This window comes from Myotis nattereri (genome assembly GCF_964212035.1).
Source record: "Myotis nattereri genome assembly, chromosome: 5".
NCBI classification, from domain to species: domain Eukaryota; kingdom Metazoa; phylum Chordata; class Mammalia; order Chiroptera; family Vespertilionidae; genus Myotis; species Myotis nattereri.
Window position 1 is genome coordinate 31,201,598 of NC_138080.1, and position 22,943 is coordinate 31,224,540.

At 49.1% G+C, this 22,943-nt stretch overlaps 1 protein-coding gene across 1 annotated transcript in view; it reads right to left on the reverse strand.

The window, feature by feature from the left end:
* DOT1L (DOT1 like histone lysine methyltransferase) overlaps nucleotides 1–7,504 on the reverse strand; it is a gene marked incomplete at its 3' end in the record, with an annotated part of 59,148 nt that extends 51,644 nt beyond the window's left edge. The window contains exon 1 of the mRNA XM_081091969.1: nucleotides 7,400–7,504. Within this exon, the coding sequence (XP_080948095.1) occupies nucleotides 7,400–7,480 (81 nt within the window). The 5' untranslated portion in view covers nucleotides 7,481–7,504. The remainder of the gene's footprint in view (nucleotides 1–7,399) is intronic.
* Between the last annotated feature and the right edge of the window lie 15,439 nt (nucleotides 7,505–22,943).

The following is a 22,943-nucleotide window of genomic DNA, read 5'->3' on the forward strand; positions in this document are numbered from 1 at the left end:
TGCAGAGCATTAACCAAGAGAGGTCCTTCTGCAGGGAGGTTTACAGGCAGGACAGAATGGATTTTGAATCCAACAGTGCTGCTTCTAGAAATGGATCTGACGGGTCGTATAACCCCTGCTCATGGCTCTCTCATTTGTACACTGGACCCTGTGGGGACGTGTCTGTGCTGGAAAACCCTCCTGTTTGTCCCGGTCCTGCTGCCAGACCTCTGCTCTCACGTACCCACCCAGGGAGAGATCTGCCCCATGGAGATGAACTCCCAGGCTCACAGTGCCGATATCCACACAGCAATAAATACCAGGGCTCTGGGCCTGCCATCTGGGACACGGGGCAGCACAAGGAGAGAAGGGACAGTGAGGCAAGAGGTCTCAATCACAGTGAACGCACTCCCAGAGTTGCAGAAAAAGTCAAGTCCACCCAATCACTGCTTTTGAGCTCACTAGTTTTACAAACTATGCTTATATGGCCCCCAAAAGAATGTCACATTACAAAAGGGGTGGCTAATATTGCTCTGCAGGAAGGAGGGTGCTGAGTTGGCACTGTCACAGTGCTGGTCCAGCTCTGACCTGCCCTTCCTCCCACTGTTAGGGAATGTCTTCTGCTCAGACAAAAGAGAGAGCTGAGAGAATGGCCAGCAGTGACTTACCAGGTCGGAAGACTCATCTCCTGCTGCCACCCCTGTGGCACCTCTCCTTGCAGGGCCACACTGCCCCAGCCACCGATGCTCAGTGCCAACTCTGACTTGCATAAGCCAGGTGACAAACAGGCTGGCCGAAGGACAGAGCTACATCTACCCACCAGACCTGCAGCTCCCACATCCCCAACTCCATGGGACAAGGAAGGCCCAAACCAACACCATCCTAGCACCACTGGTTTTCACGAACGCCCGCCCCCCTGAGGAAGCGAGCAGCTAGGCCCCTGGACCTCATTCGCATAGCGGCACCCACTGTGCAAACACAGCCCCACAATCCTGCAAGCTAAGCTCTGTGGTTGGGAGGAAGAAGCCCCCATGAGGAAGAGGGATCTACAAGTATGCCATCCCCATGGCAGCCACAGGCCACCTAGGGTTATGAGGCACTTGATGTGGGCTGGTCTAGAAGCAGCGCTCTAAGTGCAAAACACACACTAATTTCAAACACTTAGAATACATACCCCAAAAAGTTGCTCTTAACTTTTTAATTACAAGTTGAAATGCTTGTATTTTGGTCACAGTTAAATTTAATACATTATGAAAATGGATCACACCTGCTTCTTTTGACTTTTTATTTATTTTTTTTAAATATATTTTATCGATTTTTTTACAGAGAGGAAGGGAGAGATATAGAGAGTTAGAAACATCGATGAGAGAGAAACACTGATCAGCTGCCTCCTGCACATCTCTACTGGGGATGTGCCCGCAACCCAGTTACATGCCCTTCACCGGAATCGAACCTGGAACCTTTCAGTCCGCAGGCCGACGCTCTATCCAGAGCCAAACCGGTTTCAGCTCTTTTGACTTTTTAAACGTGGCTACTAGAAATGCTGAAATTGCACATGTGGTTCATGTGCTGGTCCTACCAGGTGTCACCTCCCATACCTCATTCCACCTCTGTAACTAATGGAACATTTTTGAGGTCTGACCCTGAACTGAGGTCTACAGAGAGCCTGGGTCCTTGCAGAGCTGGGACCAGGCATGGAATGCCCTGTGCTCTGGGCAGGGTCTTTTGAAGGTTGGGAAAGATGTGGAAAGGGGGCTTAGATCTCCATTGGAGGACAATTGCCACCTATAGCCCCAGGTGACAGAGCTAAGACCAAAGCTCTGGTCTTAACAAGAAAACTTCAGATGCTTTAATAAAAACTAGCCCATCAGCCCGGTTGGTGTGGCTCAGTGGTTGAGCGTCAACCTATGAACCAAGAGGTCACGGTTCAATTCCTGGTCAGGGCACATGCCACGGTATGGAGCATGCAGGAGGCAGCCGATCAATGATTCTCTCTCATCATTGATGTTTCTAACTCTCCCTCTCCCTTACTCTCTGAAATCAATAAAAATATATTTTTTTTAAAAAGAAGTCCCTCGCCGAGACCGGTTTGGCTCAGTGGATAGAGCGTCGGCCTGCGGACTGAGGGGTCCCGGGTTCGATTCTGGTCAAGGGCATGTACCTGGGTTGCGGGCACATCCCCGGTGGGGAATGTGCAGGAGGCGGCTGGTCGATGTTTCTCTCCCATCGATGTTTCTGACTTTCTATCTCTCTCCCTTCCTCTCTGTGGAAAATCAATAAAATATATTTTAAAAAAATAAATAAATAAGAAGTCCCTCTACAAGTGCCCAACGACTGGATAATGGAAGTCTTCATAAAATGGCTGTCAAGAAGTGACACCAGTGGGACAGTGGGACATGATGACCAAAATTTCACCCCCAAAACTCTTCTTGTCCTCATCAGAGAAAATAACTTATTACCACAGACCACTCCAGCCTGAAGCGAAGGGTATGAGGAGAAAAGAGACAGCACAGGACTGATGAGACCCCTCTGACCAGGAGAACTTGCCCAGGAGGCCCTGCCACCAAGTGGCGCGCAGAGACTCAACTTCGATCTGGAAAACCAAGACACACTGTGCCCCTGAAAATGCCAAATATTTTTACCTCTAGCAAGTGGTCACTATTAGTGCCACACCAGTTCATGTGGGGTCATCCCCACCCCCAGACTGAAGGTCAAACGAATGCCTCGCCAGGGCCTCAAGACCCCACAACTTGGCCTGTCCTTGTAGGGGGATATTACGCAGCCAGGAAAGGGGGTGAAGCACTGAACTAGTTATGGCGGAACAACCGAACAATCAAACAACTGGTCTCTATGACATGCGCTGGCGACCAGGGGTTGCACATGGAACATTGATGTTTCTATGGTGGGCATCAGCAACAGGTGTTAGAGCGCAGAACATGGCGGGCATCAGCCATGGCAGGATGGTGGAGAAGGTGAGGAGCAGGGGCGCCAGACCAAGGCGGGGCACCAGTCATTGCCATCAGGGCGAGCCTCTGGTTACTGAAAATTCTTTGCTCCTGTGCGCCACAGTCCCGCCAGGTGCTCGCACCTGCTGCCAGCACCGGCCCCACTCACACCCACTGCTGGCGCCAGAGCCACTGCTTGCACCCACTGCTGGCGCCCAGCGCCGCCCCGATCGCTTGGTGCTGTTGGCGGGTGCGAGCGGCGGCTGCCAACCCAATCGCCCCTCAGGGCTTCTCCACCTCCCCCTGCTTCTGAGGGGCGATTGGGGCAGCAGCCTCCGCTGGCCCCAATCACTCTGTGCCATCAACGGGTGCAAGCGGGTGCAAGCGGGGCCGCCGTCATCAGCCTGTGGGAGCAGCAGCAGCAGGAGCAGGGCTGCAGGCAGACAGGAGCCCAGGGGTCTCAGCAGGAGGGGCTGGGCAGGAGTGCGGAGGATGGGCCGAGACCCGCCCCTGTGCCCACTGCAGCCTCATGGCCCACAGTTCCTTTCAAGGTGCACAAATTCGTGCACTGAGCCCCTAGTAATTACATATTATTCTCTAGTCGTGTAAGATGTCACCATTGGGGGAAACTAGGTAAAGAGAACATGGGGTGTCTCTGTATTATTTCTTATGGCTGCACAAGAATCCACAATTATCTCAAAATAAAAAGGTTAATTAAGAAAAAAAGGATGGAGTTCCCACAGGGAGACTGGGAGGGCAGGTCCCCTGTAACTCTGCCTTCTCCTCCCTAGTGAATGTCCAAAGTTTCTGGGGCCCCCCTGACTCCCTCTAGCTCCCACCCATTAGGATCAGAGTTTGCAGTAGGCATGTGGATTTTAGGGACTAGAGCAGGGGTGGGCAAACTTTTTGACTCGAGGGCCACAATGGGTTCTTAAACTGGACCGGAGGGCCGGAACAAAAGCATGGATGGAGTGTTTGTGTGAACTAATATAAATTCAAAGTAAACATCATTACATAAAAGGGTATGGTCTTTTTTTTTTTTTTTTTTAGTTTTATTCATTTCAAACGGGCCGGATTCAGCCCGGGGCTGTAGTTTGCCCACGGCTGGACAACAGTATGAAAACTAACAGCCACATGTGGAACACCAGACTTTTTTGATCATCCCTTCCCCTATTACATAGGCTATTTCAACCACATAAAGCCATGGAAGGGTTAATCTGCCTTCCCCCGAACTTGGATTAGGTAGGATTCACGCAGGCAGAGGTCAGATCAGAAAATATCTTCTGAGTCACAGGATGGCTGGCTCACTTGGCCGGCCCACTCAGCTATTACTCATTGCCAGCATTAAGGGCATGACTACTCAGAGGGCACTCATCAGAGAACTGTGGGCTCTGGGTAGGAAGCCGAGGGTGGAGACAGTCACACTGAGGCTGCTCCCCCCGCCCACAGCCTTATTAAGTCACCCAGGTGAAGGACCCCTGCACATCCTCCTCTCTAATATTCTTGCGCTGCCACCCAGCAACCCAAGATGCCATTTACTCCCTTCTGAGTTGAGACCTAGTTTCCCACCCAAGAAGGGCCATCCTGCTTGAGAAATTATGCCACTGTGAACTGCAAGTGGGTATTAGAAACTCAGCTACAGAAGGAACAGAATGTGCTGGGTCTCCCCCCCTATGTTTGCCAATTGCACAAAAGCTGGTTTCCCAGGCTGGACACTTCTGAGTGTGGCCGTTGTGGCTGTTTGCACTTCCTCCTACAGATGCCCCTCCTCAGAGAATCCACTCACACCTCCCCCAGGACAAGAGTGGTAGCTCCTCCCCTCTGAGCCTCAGCTGACCCTATATACAGGGCTACAATAGCTCTGCTAACTTTTATGTTTATACATCATTCACCTTCCTTGAGAATAAGAACATTGTCTACTATCCCCAGGAACACTAGAAATGACTCAGTGAACAAGTAAGCTCAGTCATTTCAACTGTGTGGTCACATGAGTAATCTGACCTTCCAAAAAGTGAAGCTTCTTACGTAGCCCACTTTCTTCATGTACTCATCATTGAGTCATCACAAAATATGAATTCTATAAGTACTGCCCCCTCAGTTCCCATGAAAAGCAAAACTCCTCAGTGGGGAAATGGAAGATTGACAGACGTCACTGCAAAGTAAGGCTGTTGCGAGCCCCGGCAGCTAGCTGAGAATTTCACTGGACTAGCCACACCAGACAGGGACCTGCTGACATGAGGTGGCACACCAGGCCAGGTGGGCAGCACACCCCACCCCCTGCCAAGTGAGGCCAGGGCCAGCAAGGGAAAAGATGCTCTGCAGTTCAGAACCACCTGCCACTAGAAAGCCAGGTCCCAACCCAGGAGGCCTTATTTACAAGGTTTACAAATCCCTGTGGCCTTGCTCCACCCGAATAAAAGCAGGTGATAGAAACAGCATGAGTGTCTCTGGGTAAATTTTCACCTTAGTATATAATGCCTGGGTGCTGGGTCATAGTGGTTTTAATTCTTCCCATGCTCAAAAATGCAAATTCGCAAGGTACACAAATGTTACTTGTACACTCAGTACAGCCCTCCCCACCAGACCCCCATCCTGCTCCTAAGCATTTCCCAAGAGAAGTGAAACCCAAGTTCACATAAAAACCTGTCTGAGGATGTTTAGAGCAGCTTTATATGTAATCCCCTCCAAACTGGAAATATCCCAAGTGTCTTGCCACCAGCAGCCTAATGGATCAATGGGATACACAGCAAGAAAAAGGAGTTACTTTTTATTTTATTATTTTTAAATACATTTGTATTCATTTCAGAGAGGGAGAGAAGTGAGAGAGACAGAAATATCAATGATGAGAATCACTAATCTGCTGCCTCCTGCATGCCTCACACAGGGATCAAGCCCGCAACCCAGGCATATGCCCTGACCAGGAATGGAACCGTGACCTCCTGGTTCATAGGTCGATGCTCAACCACTGAGCCACACCAGCCAGGCAGGAGTTACTTTTTATACCCACTACAACATGGATGAGTCTCGGGTATGTTTTGCTGAGCAGCAGCAGCCAGAATCAAAAGGCTCTGTGCTGTTTAGTCCATTGACCTAACTTTCTGGAAAAGGCAAAACTGTAGGGATAGAGAGGAGGTTGGTGACGGCCAAAAGGTGGAGGACAGTTGGTGGCAAAGGGCAGAAGGGACCCTGAGAAATGACGTGATTGTTTTGCAGTGTGACTGCCATGGATCTGTCAAAAACCCCTAGAACTGTACCCTAAAAAAAGTGAGTTATACTACACGCCGCTAAAGGTAATGAAACTTTACATAACGCACTGGACAGCCACAGGGCCTCCCACTCTGTTTTCTCTAGCTTTGGAAGCTCCCCACCCTGCCCACTGCTCTAGTCGCCCGCAGGACGCACACCGGAAAAGCCGGGGCTGGACTCGCCCTCACCTCCGGGTTCGGGATGAGCAAAACTCCAGCGCGCCCATGCGCAGGGCGGGCTGGAAACCAGGAAAAACCTCAGACGTCAGCCCCCGGGCGGTCCCAGCGTCCCAACCCCGCCCCTGGTGCGAAGTTTCCAAAAACTGACACACTCCCAGGGCGTGCGAGGGGCGGGGCGCACGGGCTTCCCCGCCGGGTCCCCTGGAGGCCCCGCCCCCGTCGCCCCCCCTCTCGCCCCGCAAGACAGGCGCGCGAAAGGGCGCCCCAAAGATGCCCGCCCACGGCGCCTGCTGCGTCTTCCCTCCCGACGGCACCCTGCCCGGCCGGAGCGTGGACGCAGGGACACCGACACCGACACCCACCGCACCGCACCGCACCGCACTCCGGGGCGGGAGGCCGAGGCGCCCACCCCGCGCCCCGCATTCATAGAGTCACCCAGCGGACAACTTTGTAAATTTCCGCTCGACCTGTCACTTTCCAAGGGTCACTCGAGATCGGGGACAGAAAGCCTCACGGCCACGGCGCCGGCCGGCCGGCCGTTCAGATTACGGTGCAGAAAGCCCTATTCTGGGCCGGCCGGTCCTGCCGCTCCAGACGAGGGGGGCAAACCGCCGAAAGCAAAGCAAACAAACAACAACTAGGGGGAGGGAGAAGGAAGAGATGCCCTCAAACACAAAAATACAGCGGAGCCCACTGACAGCTCCAAGAATAAACTACAAAAAGGAAAAGGAAAAAAAGGAAAGAAAGCCAAAAAGAAACCCTGACTGTCCGAACATGAAACACGGGAGGGCAAGTTCGCCAGCCACCCCGGCCGGGGGGACCGGGGTCCCAGCCCCGCACAGGCGACCGCAGCCCGGGCTCGGGCGCCCCTCGGAGGCGCGGGGTCTGGCCGTGGGGACCCCCGGCAGGCAGGCAGGCAGGGAGGGAGGGTCCCCAAGAGTGTTTATGGGATCGAGTCGTTCCGTTGCTCGGTGGACCCCCAGCGCGCTCCGCCGAGAGCGGGGACCCGGGGGGAGGGGCGGCCGGAGGGGAGCAGAGGGTGGTACTCACGTAGACCGGCAGCGGCCACGGATAGACGGCGGGCTCGGCCCCCACGGGCGACTTGAGCCTCAGCTCCAGCTTCTCCCCCATGTCGGCGCGCGCGGCTGCCGCACCATGCTAGTCGGGCGGTTGGGGGAGGGGCGGGGCGCCGCCGGCGGGGGCGGGGCGGGAGTGTAAAGGCGGGCGGGCGGGAGGGCGGGAGGCTGAGGAGAGGGGGCCCGGCCTGGGCCTCGGCCGCCGCCGCCGCCGCCGCCGCCGCCGCCGCCGCCACGCTCCCGTCCAGCTCCCGGCTCCCTTTTTGTGGTCACAGGACCAGGGCCTCCAGCGCCGCCGCCATCTTGGGCCGGCGTGAGACGAACACAATGAGCCGGGAACAGGACCGAACCACTCGCCGCGCGCGTGCAGGGGGAGCCCGGCGCGAGGCAGCGGCGCACGCCCGCTGCCCCGCCCGCCGCGCCGCGCGCGCCTCCCCTGCTCTCCCGCCCCATGGACGCTCCCGCACGGACGCACGCACGCGCGTCCTCGGCTGTCCTCGGCCGCCCCAGCCCGCTGATGCTGGGACCCAGGGAAACCCCGCGGGACCTGGGGTGGCGGGTTCGAGCCCCGCCCTTGAAAGACGGTCCCCCTCCCCATAATAAAGCCATAATTCTTTTTTGTTACATTTTATTGATTTTTCACAGAGAGGAAGGGAAAGGGATAGAGAGCTAGAAACATCCATGGGAGAGAAACTTCGGTCAGCTGCCTCCTGCACGCCCTCCACCGGGGACGTGCCTACAACCAAGGTACATGCCCTTGACCGGAATCGAACCTGGGACCTTTCAGTCCGCAGGCCTTCGCTCTATCCACTGAGCCAACCGGTCAGGGCAAAGCCATAATTCTTTATTACATGTAATGGACGGAGTCCAGGTCTCTGCTCCAGCTCCAGCTCCCAGTACCGAGCTTGCTCAACAGGAATGCTTCTTATTGAGCGTCTGTAGGCCCGGACCTTGGCACTCAGCGCCGGCAAGGAAGAAGTCACCTGCCCACACCGCTGCCGGGTTAGCTGACAGTGGTCCTGGGGGAAGGTAAAGCCAAGTGTCACAGATGCCACGGGACGGTTCATCTTAGTATTCGCTATGCCTGCAAACTCTATCCCAGCTGTGGTCCCCAGGCATTTTTCAGATGAGATTAACACTGACACCCGCGGACTTTGTGTAAAGGAAGTTGTGACGGACACATGTGGGTGGACCTGGTCCAAACAGTTGAAGGTCTTGGAAGAAGAAAATGTCCTTTCCTAGAAAGAGGGAACGCTGCCTCAAAGGCCTGAGGGCTCCAGCTGCCGCATCAGCTCTTCCCTGGGTTTCCAGCTGTGGCCCTGCGCTGGAGATTTCTGACCTGATGGCAGCACCATCAGGTGAGCCAACACCTTTATGTAAACCTCTACATCTGTGTGTGTGTAATAGTGTGTATACATGTGTATACGTAGCGAATATACACACATATTTATGTGTGCATATATACATGGTGTATATGTGTGTATATACGAGCATGTTGTAGATGGGTGTATATATTATACATGTAAACATACTGTATATACACACCTATATATTTATGTGTGTATAGGTATATATGTGTATATTATACATATAAACATGTATCTACATGCTGACATTTTTATATACTGTATATATGTATAAATACATGCTATTTATACATATATAATATACATTAGCACTTTTATAGACATGTAGGTATATATAGTATATATGTATGTGTGTATATATTATGTGTGTATCATATGGTATATTACACACATACTTATATACAGGTGTGTGTATGTATTATATATATATATATATATATATATATATATATATATGTACATATGCGTGTACATGCACACACACATTCCAAGGATGCTGTTTGGACATCCTCACTAACACAGCTACCTGACTGTGACAATTGCCAGCTATATATTTATATATCTGTGTATGTGCATTGCTTATATGTACATATATGTGTGAATATATTGTATATGTATTATATATGTTGGATCTGTGCAGCTAGGAACCCAACTGCTTGTCTTTTCAGTATCTCGCATAAGTGTCACAACTGCCCAGGGAGGGAGGTGACCCTGCACTCCCCAGAGGAGGTGCCTGAGGGCCAGAGATGTGCAGCAAAGCACCCAAGTTCACATAGGCTTGAGGTGGGAAGGCTGAGGGTGTAGCCCCATGGAATTCTGGCAGCAGCACACACACTCCTAGGAGTGATTCTTACCAGCAATGCTGATAGAAAGGGACCAGATCTGAAGGAGGAGATGTAGCTGCTTTCATTTGTGTGAAATCCCAACCAGGGCCCACTGGCCTTGGTTCAAGTCAGTGGTTATCTTGGAGTGGGGGGTGGGGGTTACACAGGGATGTTCACAGCTGGGAATGTTCAGCTTTGTGAATTAAGGACCTGCAAGCATGTCAGACTCACGGGGACGCCGACCGTGAGTTTGGGGTCCCTGCTCTGTCCCTGCTCAATATGCCCTCCCCAGCCTGAGAAATCCAAAGCTCAGAGCCGCCCCTCCTCCTACCAGGGAGAGGAGCCAGTCAGTTGGATTCCCTGGCTCCCAGGCTCCCTGAACTAGGAGCTATTTTAAGCTTTCATCCCACAAAACATAGCAGCTGGAGCCAGTGGAAACTCAGGAAACTCCCTCTCTCTCCTCCTCCCTCACATCTCCGGCTCCCTCCTTCCCTCCCCTCTCCTCTTTCTCTCTTCCTTCTTCCCTCCCCTCCTCCTTCTTTCTTCCCTCCTCCCCTTCTCTACTTCCCCTCACTTTCTGCAGAGACCCCAGGGTCCTCTCAGACCCTCACGCAGGCAGCCAATCAGAGAGTGGCTCCCTGTTGAGGTCCTGCCCCAGCAGGTCCAGGGGCTCCCAAAGGTGTGGACGGAGTTGGCGAAGAAGGAATGACACGGAGACAGCGTTCAGTTGATCAGCAGCCTAGCCAGGATCTCTAGCCAGGTTCTAGCCAGGATCTCCAGCCAGGCTCTGTGTGTTACTGTCTTGTTACATCTGTATGTATTCCAGTTGATTTTAATTCTATCAATTTCTATTCCAAAGGTTAGGGCGTTTCTTATCTCCATTCCAGGGAGTAAAGATTATGTAGCTTAAGCGTGATTGTTCGTAGTTAAAGTGATTAACTACCCGCCTTGCACTTAGTTAAGGGGTTTTATTCCCTCCCTAACTTCAGGGGAAAATCCCTACCGGGGGAAACAACCTTTCTCGGAGAGGTGACCTTGGTTAAAACACATAGCTCCAAGAAGGGGAGCAAACATATAAGAACAGTTTGTCATATACGCCAGGTCCCTTGAGACATATGCTGTGCAGGTGTTTCTTCCCTGCAGCGACTGTGTCAAGCAGCAAGGACGGACCGGCTTCCGGCAGCTCCCAGCAGCTGCTCCTGTGTAACTCCTCCCCGTGAGGGATGTCAAAGCAAGCCCTGGCTTGGTAACAGTGCTAGTCCCCTGCATAGAATATTCTTCCTTCCTCTCCTCCTTCTGGTGTCACTTACCTCCCTTTCTCCAGAACCTTCCTGCACCTCTCCCAGCAAGGCCAGGTCCCAGGATATGCCTTGTATCTCCCTATTTCCAGGCCTGGCCCACCCTTCCCTGCCTGGGTTCTTGGGTAAAACACTTAACCTCTGACAAACAGTGCTACTAACAGTCCCGACATCAGAATGTTTGTGAGGATTGAGTGAGCTAATATAGAAAGTGCTAGAACAGTGCCTAATCAACAACAGTTATTTGCTGTCGCACTTGCTGTTGTAGTTGTTATTGCAGGTAGGTAGGGTGACCGACGGTCTCAGTTTGCCCAACACTGTCTCAGTCTGCAGACTAGAAATCCAGGAAACCTCTTGGTCCCAGGCAAACTGGACAGTGGGTCCCTCCATTTAGGATACACCCTTTCCTGATCTTCCATCCACCACTTCTTCCCCTCCTTCCTTCCTTCATTGTAACCCTCTATGTATTCATCCACTCATGCCTTTGTTCAACTCTTTATCCAACTAGTGTGTATTAAGTACCTACTACATAGCTGACACTCATCTGAGTGCTGGGGACATAACAGCTAAGAGTGTGGATGAGGATGCCTGTCCTCGCAGAGTTCCTGTTCTAGAGAGGACAGTGAACAATGAGCTGAGAAGATGTAACTTGTTGTACAGGGGTCCTGTCGCAGGGAGTGTTAAAGCAGGAGCGGGGGTGGGAAGAGGGACCCTAAAGAGGCTGAGATCACCCAGGGCCATACTGGCAGCTTCCGCACAGCTGTTTTCACCAGGGTGACTGCTCCAGGGGCTACTGAGGGCGTCTGTGGTTGTCAGTACTCTGGCATCTAGTGGGTGGGTGCCAGAGATGCTGCTCAACACCCCACAGCGCCCAGGTCACACCCACAGAGAATGACCTGGTCCCAACATCGGGAGACCCAGCTCTAACATTATTCTGACTGGTTGGTTCCTGCAGAATCCAGTGAGGGCAGAGACTCTCTCCTGGTCACCTCTATATCCTGAGATTACCTGGAATGGAGCAGCCCGGTGGGGCTCAGACAAGCTTTGTGGGTGAAATGACAAATGCCATGCCCATCCTACTTGCCACTCCATGAAATGGTGGAATTGGACCCCAGCTATGATGGTCTGTCTACCACCCCCTGGGCATCTCTTTCCAGAGTATTTCCTCTCATCGTGGTCACAGTCCCATCGCAGGTTGAGTTCCCTGGGGATGCTAAGAACAAGGGCTTGAGTGCAGGTTATTAATTTGAGAGGTGCAGACAGCAGCACGGTGTGGTGGGCGGTGACACAAAGGAAGAGAAGGCAGCAAAAATGGGTGCGTCTCAGGCCTGCTGCCACAGGGGCAATTGGAGCTTCACCATCAGAAGGACGGTGCACACACCTTGGAATTAGCCCCCTGGGAGAAGGCGAGGGAACTGGGGCACTTCTCTACCAACTCCTGTCAGTCCTTTGGGGGTGGACTTGATGAAGGTATGAATTCCCAGGCATTTTTACCCTACACTGTCCTGGAGGTGTCCTCAGGTACAAGACACAGATGCTTGGCTGTTGGACTCTCAAAACAGTCATATCCAACAGAAAAGGTCAGGGCAGCGGTCGTGTTGGAGTGAGTTCCCAAGTGACCTGGCCCATCCTCTCCTATGGCTCTAAATCAGCGGTTCTCAACCTGTGGGTCGCGACCCCTTTGGCGGTCGAACGACCCTTTCCCAGGGGTCGCCTAAGACCATCCTGCATATCAGGTATTTACATGACGATTCATAACAGTAGCCACATCACAGTGATGAAGTAGCAACGAAAATAATTTTGTGGTTGGGTCACAGCATGAGGAGCTGTATTTAAAGGGCCAGAAGGTTGAGAACCAGAAGGTTGAGAACCGCTGCTCTAAATACCTCAGGAGATGTCACACTTCCCCTATCGTCTTGCTCTCAGCTCCAGGGCAAACCCCTTGCTCACAACCCACACTGCCCAGGAACTGGGAACAATCTTTTGTTATTGCTTGTAAAATGCATACATCCCGTCCTAGCTGGTTTGGCTCAGTGGATAGAGGTTGGCCTGCAGACTGGGGAGTCCTGGGTTTGATTCCAGTCAAGGGCACATGCTCGGGTTGCGGGCTCGATCCCCAGTAGGGGGTGTGCAGGAGGCAGCCGATCAATGATTCTCTCTCATCTTTGATGTTTCTATCTCTATCTCCCTCGCCCTTTCTCTCTGAAATCAATAAAAGTATATATATTTTTAAGAATGCATACATCCAGATGTCAAAAATGTAAAAGTGAAAAGAAGCCCAGGCATGTTCAAACCAAGGAAATACACTACAGTATTCTCTTTAAAAAAATTTTTTTTTTCCGAAACCGGTTTGGCTCAGTGGATAGGGCGTCGGCCTGCGGACTGAAGGGTCCCAGGTTCGATTCCGGTCAAGGGCATGTGCCTGGGTTGCGGGCACATCCTCAGTAGGAGATGTGCAAGAGACAGCTGATCAATGTTTCTCTCTCATCGATGTTTCTAACTCTCTATCCTTCTCCCTTCCTCTCTGTAAAAAATCAATAAAAAATATATTTTAAAATTTTTTTAATTGATTTCAGAGAGATAGAAACATCATTGATGAGAGAAAATCATTGATTAGCTGCCTCCTGCATGCCCCCCAGTGGTGACTGAGCTGCAACCCGGGCATGGGCTCTGACCTGCAATTGTACCGTGACCTCCTGGTTCACAGGTCAGTGCTCAACCACTGAGCCCTGCCAATCGGGCTACAGTATTATCTTTGAGAAATACGCTTTACCCAAAAGCAGTAAAGATTGGGTAGTGTTCCTATACCTGCAGGCCCTGTACCCATTTCCCCTTATTTTATTTATTTTATTTTTTAATTAATCCTCACCTGAGGATATTTTTTCCATTGATTCTTAGAGAGAATGGAAGGGAGGTAAGGAAGGGCGAGAGAGAGAGAGAGAGAGAGAGAGAGAGAGAGAGAGAGAGAGAGACTGACGTGAGAAACACATTCATTGGTTGCTTGGGATAGACCTGCCCAGGTAATGTGCCCTTGACAGAGCCAACGCTGTACCACTGAGCCACACCGGCCAGGGCTCCTCTTATTTGTAACATGCCACATTAGTATGATACATTTGTGGAAACAAAGCGACCAATCTAGATACATTATTTTTTAACTAAAGTCCAGACTTTAGCCCTAGCCAGTTTGGCTCAGTGGATAGAGTGGCGGCCTGCAGACTGAAGGGTCCCGGGTTCGATTCCGGTCAAGGGCATGTACCTCAGTTGCAGGCTCCTCCCTGGCCAAGGCCCTGGTCAGGGCCATGCAGGAAGCAACCAATTGATGTGCTTCTTTCACATCAATGTTTCTCTCTGTCTTTCCCTCTCTTACACTTTCTCCAGAAATCAATAGAAAAATATCCTTGGATGAAGATTAGAAAAAAGAAACTACCACTTGAAAATAAAATGAAAATCAAGGGGGGGAAAAGAAACTACCACTTGCCTAGTTGTGCTGTAACATCAAAAAGTGATGGTTGAGCCCTAGCCAGTTTGGCTGAGTGGATAGAGCACTGACCTGCAGACTAAAGGGTCCCAGGTTCTATTCTCGTCAAGGGCACATGCCCAGGTTGTGGGCTCAATCCCCAGTGGGGCGAGTGCAGGAGGCAGCTAATCAATGATTCTCTAATCATTGATGTTTCTATCTCTCTCTCTTCCTTCCTCTCTGAAATTAATAAAAATATATTATATATTAAAAAAAAAGATTGTTGAGTGTTGACCTAGGAACCAGGAGGTCACAATTGGGTTCCCGGTCAGAGCACATGCCCCGGTTGTGGGCTCGATCCCCAGTGGGAGGCATGCAGGAGTCAGCCAATCAACAATTCTCTCTCCCTCTCCCTTCCACTCTCAAATCAATAAAAATATTTTTAAAAATAATAATAAAATAAAGTCCAGACTTTATCTGAATGTCCTTAGTTTTTCCCTAACATCTTTTTCTGTCCCGTCTCCTCTCCTCTAAGCTGTGACAGTTTCTCAGACTTTCCTGGGTTTTGATACTTTGAAGGTTTTGAGAAATACTGGTCAGGTATTTTGTCCCTCAATTTGTGATTTTTTTTTCCTGACATTTTTCTTACGGTTAGACTGGCGTTACGGGATTTGGACCCAAGCAGATAAAACGCTCTTCTCATCAGGTCACATCAAGGGTACTTGCCATCAACAGGACTTACGACTGATGATGTTAATCCTGATCACCTCCCTGGTCACTATTACCTTTTAAAGCATGGTGGACAGTCCTCTCCCCAAAGAGCCAAAATTAAAGAGACTGATAATCTCTAGTGTTGGCCAGGATGGAAAGTCATCAGAACTCCCATGCATTGCTGGTGGGAGTGAAAATTGGAGTAGCCATTTGGACAACTGTTCAGCAGGACCCACAAGAGCTAACTACACGGACTCCATGTCTTAGCAGTTTCCCTTATGGGGGTACACGCAAGAAAAATAAGTTTCCATTTCACCACTGAAAGGCCTGCACTAGAATGTTCGCAATGCTTTATTTAGCATAGCCAGCAACTGGAAACGATTCGACTGTCCTTCCAGAGAAGAATGGAATAAATTGTATCTTCATACAAAGGGACTCCACGTGGCATTGAAAAGGAGGGAACTACTGACACACACGCTGGAGTAGATGAATGTCAGCCCCAGTGGTTAGGTGAAGGCAGTCAAATACAACAAGACAAGACTTGCTTTGTAACTCCACTCATACAAAGTTCAAAAACAGGAAAAACCAATGAGTGGTAAGTCAGACAGGTTGTCTCTGGGGGTGTTGGCTGGGAAGGGGCGTATGGGACTTCTGGGAGGCTGCATATGTTCTATATTGTGGTCTGGGTGGTGGTTCCTTTGAGAGAGGGAGACAATTTATTAAGCTAGTCACTTAAGGTCCGTGCACTTGTGTCCTTTTTGTATGTATGTCACCCCTCAAATAAAAAAAATAACATAAAACCAGGTCTGGGTTGGTGGGAGTGTAAATGGTGCAGCTACTGTGGAAAACAGTCTGGCAGTTCCTGGAAAAGTTAAACGTAGTTAAACCGTATGGTCCACTGGTTCCACTCCTAGGTATTCATCCAAAAGAATTGAAAACAGGGACTCAGGTGCTCGTACCACAATATTTATAAAAGCATCACTCACAGTACTCAAAAGGCAGGAACACCACAAATTTCCATTAACAGATGAATGGATAAAATGTGGCCCATCCACACACTAGAATATTATTCAGTCATAAAGAGGAAGGGAATTCTGACCCATGCCGCAAGGTGGATGAACCTTAAGGATGTTAGGCTCAGTGTCATAAGCCAGACATAAAAGGAGAAATACTGTGTAATTCCACTCGTAGGAGGTCCCAATACATAGAGACGGACTGTGGGTAGCTGGTGCCAGGGGCTGGGGAAAGGGAGTAAGTGTTTAATGAGGACAGAGTGTCAGTTTGGGAAAATGAGAAAGTTCTGGAGACGGATGGTGGGGATGGTTGCACAACACTGTGAATGTACTTAATGCCACTGAGCTGTGCACTGAAAAATGGTTAAGATGATAAATGTTATGTGCATTTTGTTGCAATTAAACAATATAATATGCAGATAATGTATTATAGAATTGTACACCTGAAATCTATATAATTCAAATATAAAACAAAAGAGAGGTAGCACATGGAATCACACTGACCAGACCAGCTTTGCAGACAAGGGTAGGCTAGTGCCGTAGAAATCTAGAACCCTGTGAGGCTCCCCTTTATTGTATTCCTGTGGCCTCATTTGTTTCGTCCTGGGGTCAATGAGATCATTCTTGGCAGCACTGGAGGCACAGATGCCTTTGTGTCAGCAGGAAAGAAGGATTATAAATCTGTATGCAGAGTTTAAGCTCATTCAGCAGACTTAACTTTGGAAAGATGTCCACATGGAGAAAGATGTGCATGACATGATGAGATGTTGGGTGAAAAAAAAGACTCAGAACAAGCTGATGTTTGTATTTAAGTATATGTGTACACATACTTAAAATTTGCTTGCATGTAAGTAGGCTCTTCCTGACTCAAGAAGCGCATTACAGTGGTCGGCAGGGGAAGGGAGGAGGAAATTGCTGCTCCCGACTATGCAAGTCTCCCTGCAATAGGTCTGTGCACATCCACACCCTTTGCCATGTGAGTTTGCAGGGCTTCCTGGTAGAGCTATCAGAGCACACATCTCTGTCCCCCTGACTAGGATTTAAACAACCATTGTTCAATTCACCTCTTGTTCTGTAGCTCAGCAATTTGGACTGGGCCCAAATGGGCAGTTCTGCTAGTCTTACCACTCACATATGTGAGGTCATTTAGTAAGACACTTGCAGGCTGACTGATCTAAAGGGCTCATCCCTGCTGTCTGTGGTCTCATCCCACAGTAGGTGAGCCAGGCTTTTGTACATCATGATGTTCTAATGGCAGTGAAAGGATAAGGATGAAAGCCACCAGACCTTGAGGCCCTTCTGGGATGTTTTAAAGGCCCATTCCTTCTCTCCTAAGGAGGGTTGGTTTAAGACAGGGTCTAATCCATCCCACTCCTTGTTTTTATTTTTTATTTTTTAAATATATTTTATTGATTTTTTACAGAGAGGAAGGGAGAGGGATAGAGAGTTAGAAACATCGATGAGAGAGAAACATCGATCAGCTGCCTCCTGCACATCTCCTACTGGGGATGTGCCCGCAACCAAGGTACATGCCCTTGACCGGAATCAAACCTGGGACCCTTGAGTCCGCAGGCTGACACTCTAGCCACTGAGCCAAACCGGTTAGGGCCACTCCTTGTTTTTATAAATAAAGTTTTATTGGCACTGGCCAGTGTGACTCAGTTGGTTGAGCATCATCCTATGCACCAAAAGGTTACCCGATCAGGGCACATGCCTGGGTTGCGGGCTTGATCCTTGGGACATGCAGGAGACAACCAATCAATGTCTCCCTCTCACATCAATGTTTCTCCATCTATCACTAAAAATCAATTTTATTTTACTTTATTTTCTGTTCATCAGATTTTTTATTCACTTGATTTTTAGATTCACTTGTTGATAGATGTGTATTTGCTGTTCATAATTTGTATCTTTACCTTTTTCTTCTTCTTCCTCTTCTTAAAGGATACCTTTCAGCATTTCATATAATACTGGTTTGATGGTGATGAACTCCTTTAGCTTTTCTTATCTGTGAAGCTCTTTATCTGACCTTCAATTCTGAATGATAGCTTTGCTGGATAAAGTAATCTTGGTTGTAGGTTCTTGGCATTCATCACTTTGAATATTTCTTGCCACTCCCTTCTGGCCTTCAAGGTTTCTGTTGAGAAATCAGCTGACAGTCGTATGGGTACTCCCTTGTAGGTAACTGCGTTTCTTTCTCTTGCTGCTTTTAAGATTCTCTCTTTGTCTTTTGCTCTTGGCATTTTAATTATGATGTGTCTTGGTGTGGTCCTCTTTGGATTCATTTTGTTTGGGGTTCTCTGCGCTTCCTGGAGTTGTAAGTCTATTTCTTTCACCAGGTAGGGGAAGTTTTCTGTCATTATTTCTTCAAATAGGTTTTTTGTGGGTTTTTTTTTAATATACTTTTTTTTTTAATTGCTTAAAGTATTACAAAGGGTATTACATATGTGTCTTTTTTTTTCCCCCGCCCTTGACTATCCCCTGGCCTCCCCCACCCCCCAGCATCCCATGTCCATTGGTTATGCATATATGCATGCATACAAGTCCTTCGGTTGATCTCTTATACCCCTCCCTCCTGCCCCCCAACTTTCCCCGGCCTTCCCACTGCAGTTTGACAATCTGTTTGAGGCAGCTCTGCCTCTGTATCTATTACTGTTCAAAAGTTTATAATGGTCTCTATTATCCATGAATGAGTGAGATCATGTGGTATTTTTTTTTTAATTAAATCTTTATTGTTCAGATTATTACATTTGTTCCTCTTCCCCCCCCCCCCATAACTCCCCTCCTCCCAGTTCCCGCCCCACCCTCCGCCCTCACTCCCCACCCACTGTCCTCATCCATAGGTGCACGATTTTTGTCCAGTCTCTTCCCGCATCTCCCACACCCCTTTCCCCCCCAAGAATAGTCAGTCCATTCCCTTTCTATGTCCCTGATTCTATTATAATCAACAGTTCATTCTGTTCATCAGATTATTTATTCACTTGATTCTTAGATTCACTTGTTGATAGATGCATATTTGTTGTTCATAATTTGTATCTTTACCTTTTTCTTCCTCTTCCTCTTCTTAAAGGATACCTTTCAGCATTTCATATAATCCTGGTTTGGTGGTGATGAACTCCTTTAGCTTTTCCTTATCTGTGAAGCTCTTTATCTGACCTTCAGTTCTGAATGATAGCTTTGCTGGATAAAGTAATCTTGGTTGTAGGTTTTTGGTATTCATCACTTTGAATATTTCTTACCACTCCCTTCTGGCCTGCAAAGTTTCTGTTGAGAAATCAGCTGACAGTTGTATGGGTATTCCCTTGTAGGTAACTGAGTTTCTTTCTCTTGCTGTTTTTAAGATTCTCTCTTTATCTTTTGCTCTTGGCATTTTAATTATGATGTGTCTTGGTGTGGTCCTCTTTGGATTCCTTTTGTTTGGGGTTCTCCTCGCTTCTTGGACCTGTAAGTCCATTTCTTTCACCAGGTAGGGGAAGTTTTCTGTCATTATTTCTTCAAATAGGTTTTTAATATCTTGCTCTCTCTCATCTTCTGGCACCCCTATAATTCTGATGTTGGTACGCTTGAAGCTGTCCCAGAGGCTCCTTACACTATTCTCGCATTTTTGGATTCTTTTTTCATTTTGCTTTTCCGGTTGGGTGTTTTTTGCTTCCTCGCATTTCAAATCATTGACTTGATTCTTGCGCTCCTCTGGTCTGCTGTCGGGAGTCTGTATAATATTCGTTATTTCAGTCCGTGTATGCTTAATTTCTAGTTGGTTCTTTATCATAACATCGAGGGTCTCATTAGTTTTCTTGAGGATCTCACTACATTTATCGGCGGCTTCTAGAGAGTTCTTAAGAGACCTTAAAAGTGTGGTTCTGAACTCTATATCTTCCATTGACAATTTTGTCCTGTTTCTTTGTCTCCGCATTTTGTTATGCTTCCTTGGTGCACCCCCTAGTGGTCTTTGTTCATGGTCTTATAGTTAAATCTTGATTGTTGTAGCTAATTCCAGGGAGGGTTTGACCTCCAGGCCAAGTGGCTATGAGAATCAGCTGTGTCAGCAGTGAGAGAACTTCTGTCCTCTAGGGAGGTGCTAATCTGGCATTTGCCTGAGGCTATCCGGCAAATGCCTCTGTGCAGGGCTTGGGCGGGGCGTCGCACAGGATCAACAGGGTGGGCCGGAGAGAGCAGTTATGGCGGCTCTCAGTCCTGTCCCCAGGGGCTCTGCCTCTCTGAGTCCCAGCACCCGCTGCAAAGCTCGGAGAGAAAGCTGCACTCGCTCTGACCGAAGCCAGACAGTCCCGCTTCTCCCGTTTGAGTCTGGGTCCCTAAAGACTCGCCTGTATCTGGAGCTCAGAGTCTGCGACTCCCTCCCGATTGAAAACGCCAACCGCGCCCTCCGCCGCCAGCCCGCTCCTCGCACTCCGCACCTCAGAATTTGACTTCAGCACTGCGCCTCCTCTGAGTGTCCGTGTGCGTTTCTCTTTCCTCCTAGTTGTAGAACTTCCACTCAGCCAGCGTTCCAGTGGTTCTGGGTGATGTCCATTCAGTCTTTTAGTTTCACTTTTGAAGTAGTTGTTCAAAGCAGCAAACTCTGGCGTTAACCTATGCCGCCATCTTGGTTCTCCTCAGATCATGTGGTATTTTTCCTTCATTGACTGGCTTATTTCACTTAGCATAATGCTCTCCAGTTCCATCCATGCCGTTGCAAATGGTAGGCAAATAGGTTTTTAATATCTTGCTCTCTCTCTTCTTCTGGCACCCCTATAATTCGGATGTTGGTACGCTTGAAGTTGTCCCAGAGGCTCCTTACACTATCTTCATATTTTTGGATTATGTTTTCTTTTTTCTTTTCCGGTTGGGTATTTTTTGTTTCTTCGTATTTCAAATCTTTGACTTGATTCTTGGGATCCTCTTGTCTGCTGTTGGATCTCTGTATATTATTCTTTATTTCAGTAGGTGTATGCTTAATTTCTAGTTGGTCTTTTTTCATATCCTCCAGGGTCTCACTAAATTTATCGGCGGTTTCCAGAAAATTCTTGAAAAACCTTATAACCGTGGTTTTGAACTCTATATCCAGTCGTTTGCTTTCCTCCATTTCTGTCATTTGTGACCTGTTTATTTGTCTCCGCATTTTTTATGCTTCCCTGTGTTGGTAGAGTGGCTTTGTGTGCTAGGTGTCCTATAGGGCCCAGTGGCTCAGCCTCCCCAATTACTTGAGGTGGACACTCTTGGTGCACCCCTTTGTGGGCTTTGTGCACAGTCTTAGTGTAGTCTTGTTGTAGTTAAGCCTTGATTATTGTAGGTATCACTGGGAGGAATTGACCTCCAGGCCAATTGGCTGTGAGAATCTGCAGTGGGAGAGCTTCTGTGCTGGAGACACCCTTCTGGCACAAGACTTGCTTCACTGGGGCTTTGGTGCTCACTGAGTCGGCCCCCTGAGTGTGTCCCTCATGGATCTGAGGAGTTGTAATTGGATGGTCCCACTCTGACCACTGGGTACACTGGCTCTTGGATCTAAGGAGGTGCTAATTTTGCCTCTGCCTGAGGTTACCCAGCAGGAGCTACGAAGAGATCTGCAGATTCCCCTTCCTTGTTTGGGATTTGGAGGTGCCCAGAGGAGACCCAGCTGTGAAGCAATGCAAGCTGCTGCGGGGCCTTGGGCCTTCTTTTGGAAGTTCTGGGTCTGTCTGGCCCAGCTGCAATTTGTTAGGTAATTTTCAGATTGCAAAGGGCGAGGGCATTCATATGCAAAAGCTTCTGTCGCAGTGGCAGTGTGGGTGGGCAGGGTCTCAGGGAATCAACAGGGTGGAGCAAGCAGCTATGGCTGATCCTCAGCCCTGCTCTAAGGGGCCCCGCGTCTCAGTGTCTTGGTAATCGCTGCAAGCACCTCTGAGGGAAAGCCGCCCTTGAGTTCCGAGTTCTGCCTGCTGCCAGACAGTCCAGTTTCTCCCCGTATGAGTCTGGGTCCCCAGAGACTCACCCGGAACTGGAGCTCAGAGCAGTCGGGAGCTTGTGACTCCCTCCTGATTCAAAAAGACAGCCTCGTCCTCAGTTGCCAGTCCTTGCCGCGTGCACCTTTATACCTCTACACTTCCACACCTCCTCTGAGTCTCAGTGTGCTTTTCTCTTTCCTTCTAGTTGTAGAATTTACACTCAGCCAGCCTTCCTGTGGTTCTGGATGATGTCTGTTTTGTCTTTTTGTTGTGTTTTTTAATTTGTTGTGGGAGGCAGCAATTTCCGGTGTTTACCTATGCCACCATCTCGGTTTCTCCAGAGAGCTCCACTCCACCATCCAGGGGCCGTTTTTGTACTCCATATCCATACACGGAGGGGTCCACTAGAGGTGTGGAATTATCCAAGTGAGGGATTGAATCAATTTTAGCAGCAATCTGCCGGACCCGGTGCAGGGCGTCCACGAAGCCCTCGGCCTTCATCCCCACCAGAGCGCTCTGCCCCTGCACCAGCTCCGCTATTACCGCCCCCGCCGCCACTCGGCTCCCGGTCCGGCCTCCCGCTCCGCTTGGGGACCCCATAGGATTCTTAAGAGTCTCTTACTTTTGTTTGTTTTTTAAATTGTAAAATACACATGATAAATTTTATCATTTTAACCCTTTTAAGTATACATATTTGTTGCATTAGTACATTCACAATGTTGTGCAACCATTACCAACATCCTCATCTTCCCAAGCAGAAACTATGTCCTCATTAAACACTTAACTTCCCATTCCCCTGCCCCACCCCCTGGAACCCACGATGCACTTTCTGTTTCTATGAATTTCTCTATTCAGTGTCTTCTTTCTGTTTCCGGATCCCATTCAGAGTACTGTATGACATTTAGTGGTCATGTCTTCTTTTTATTTATT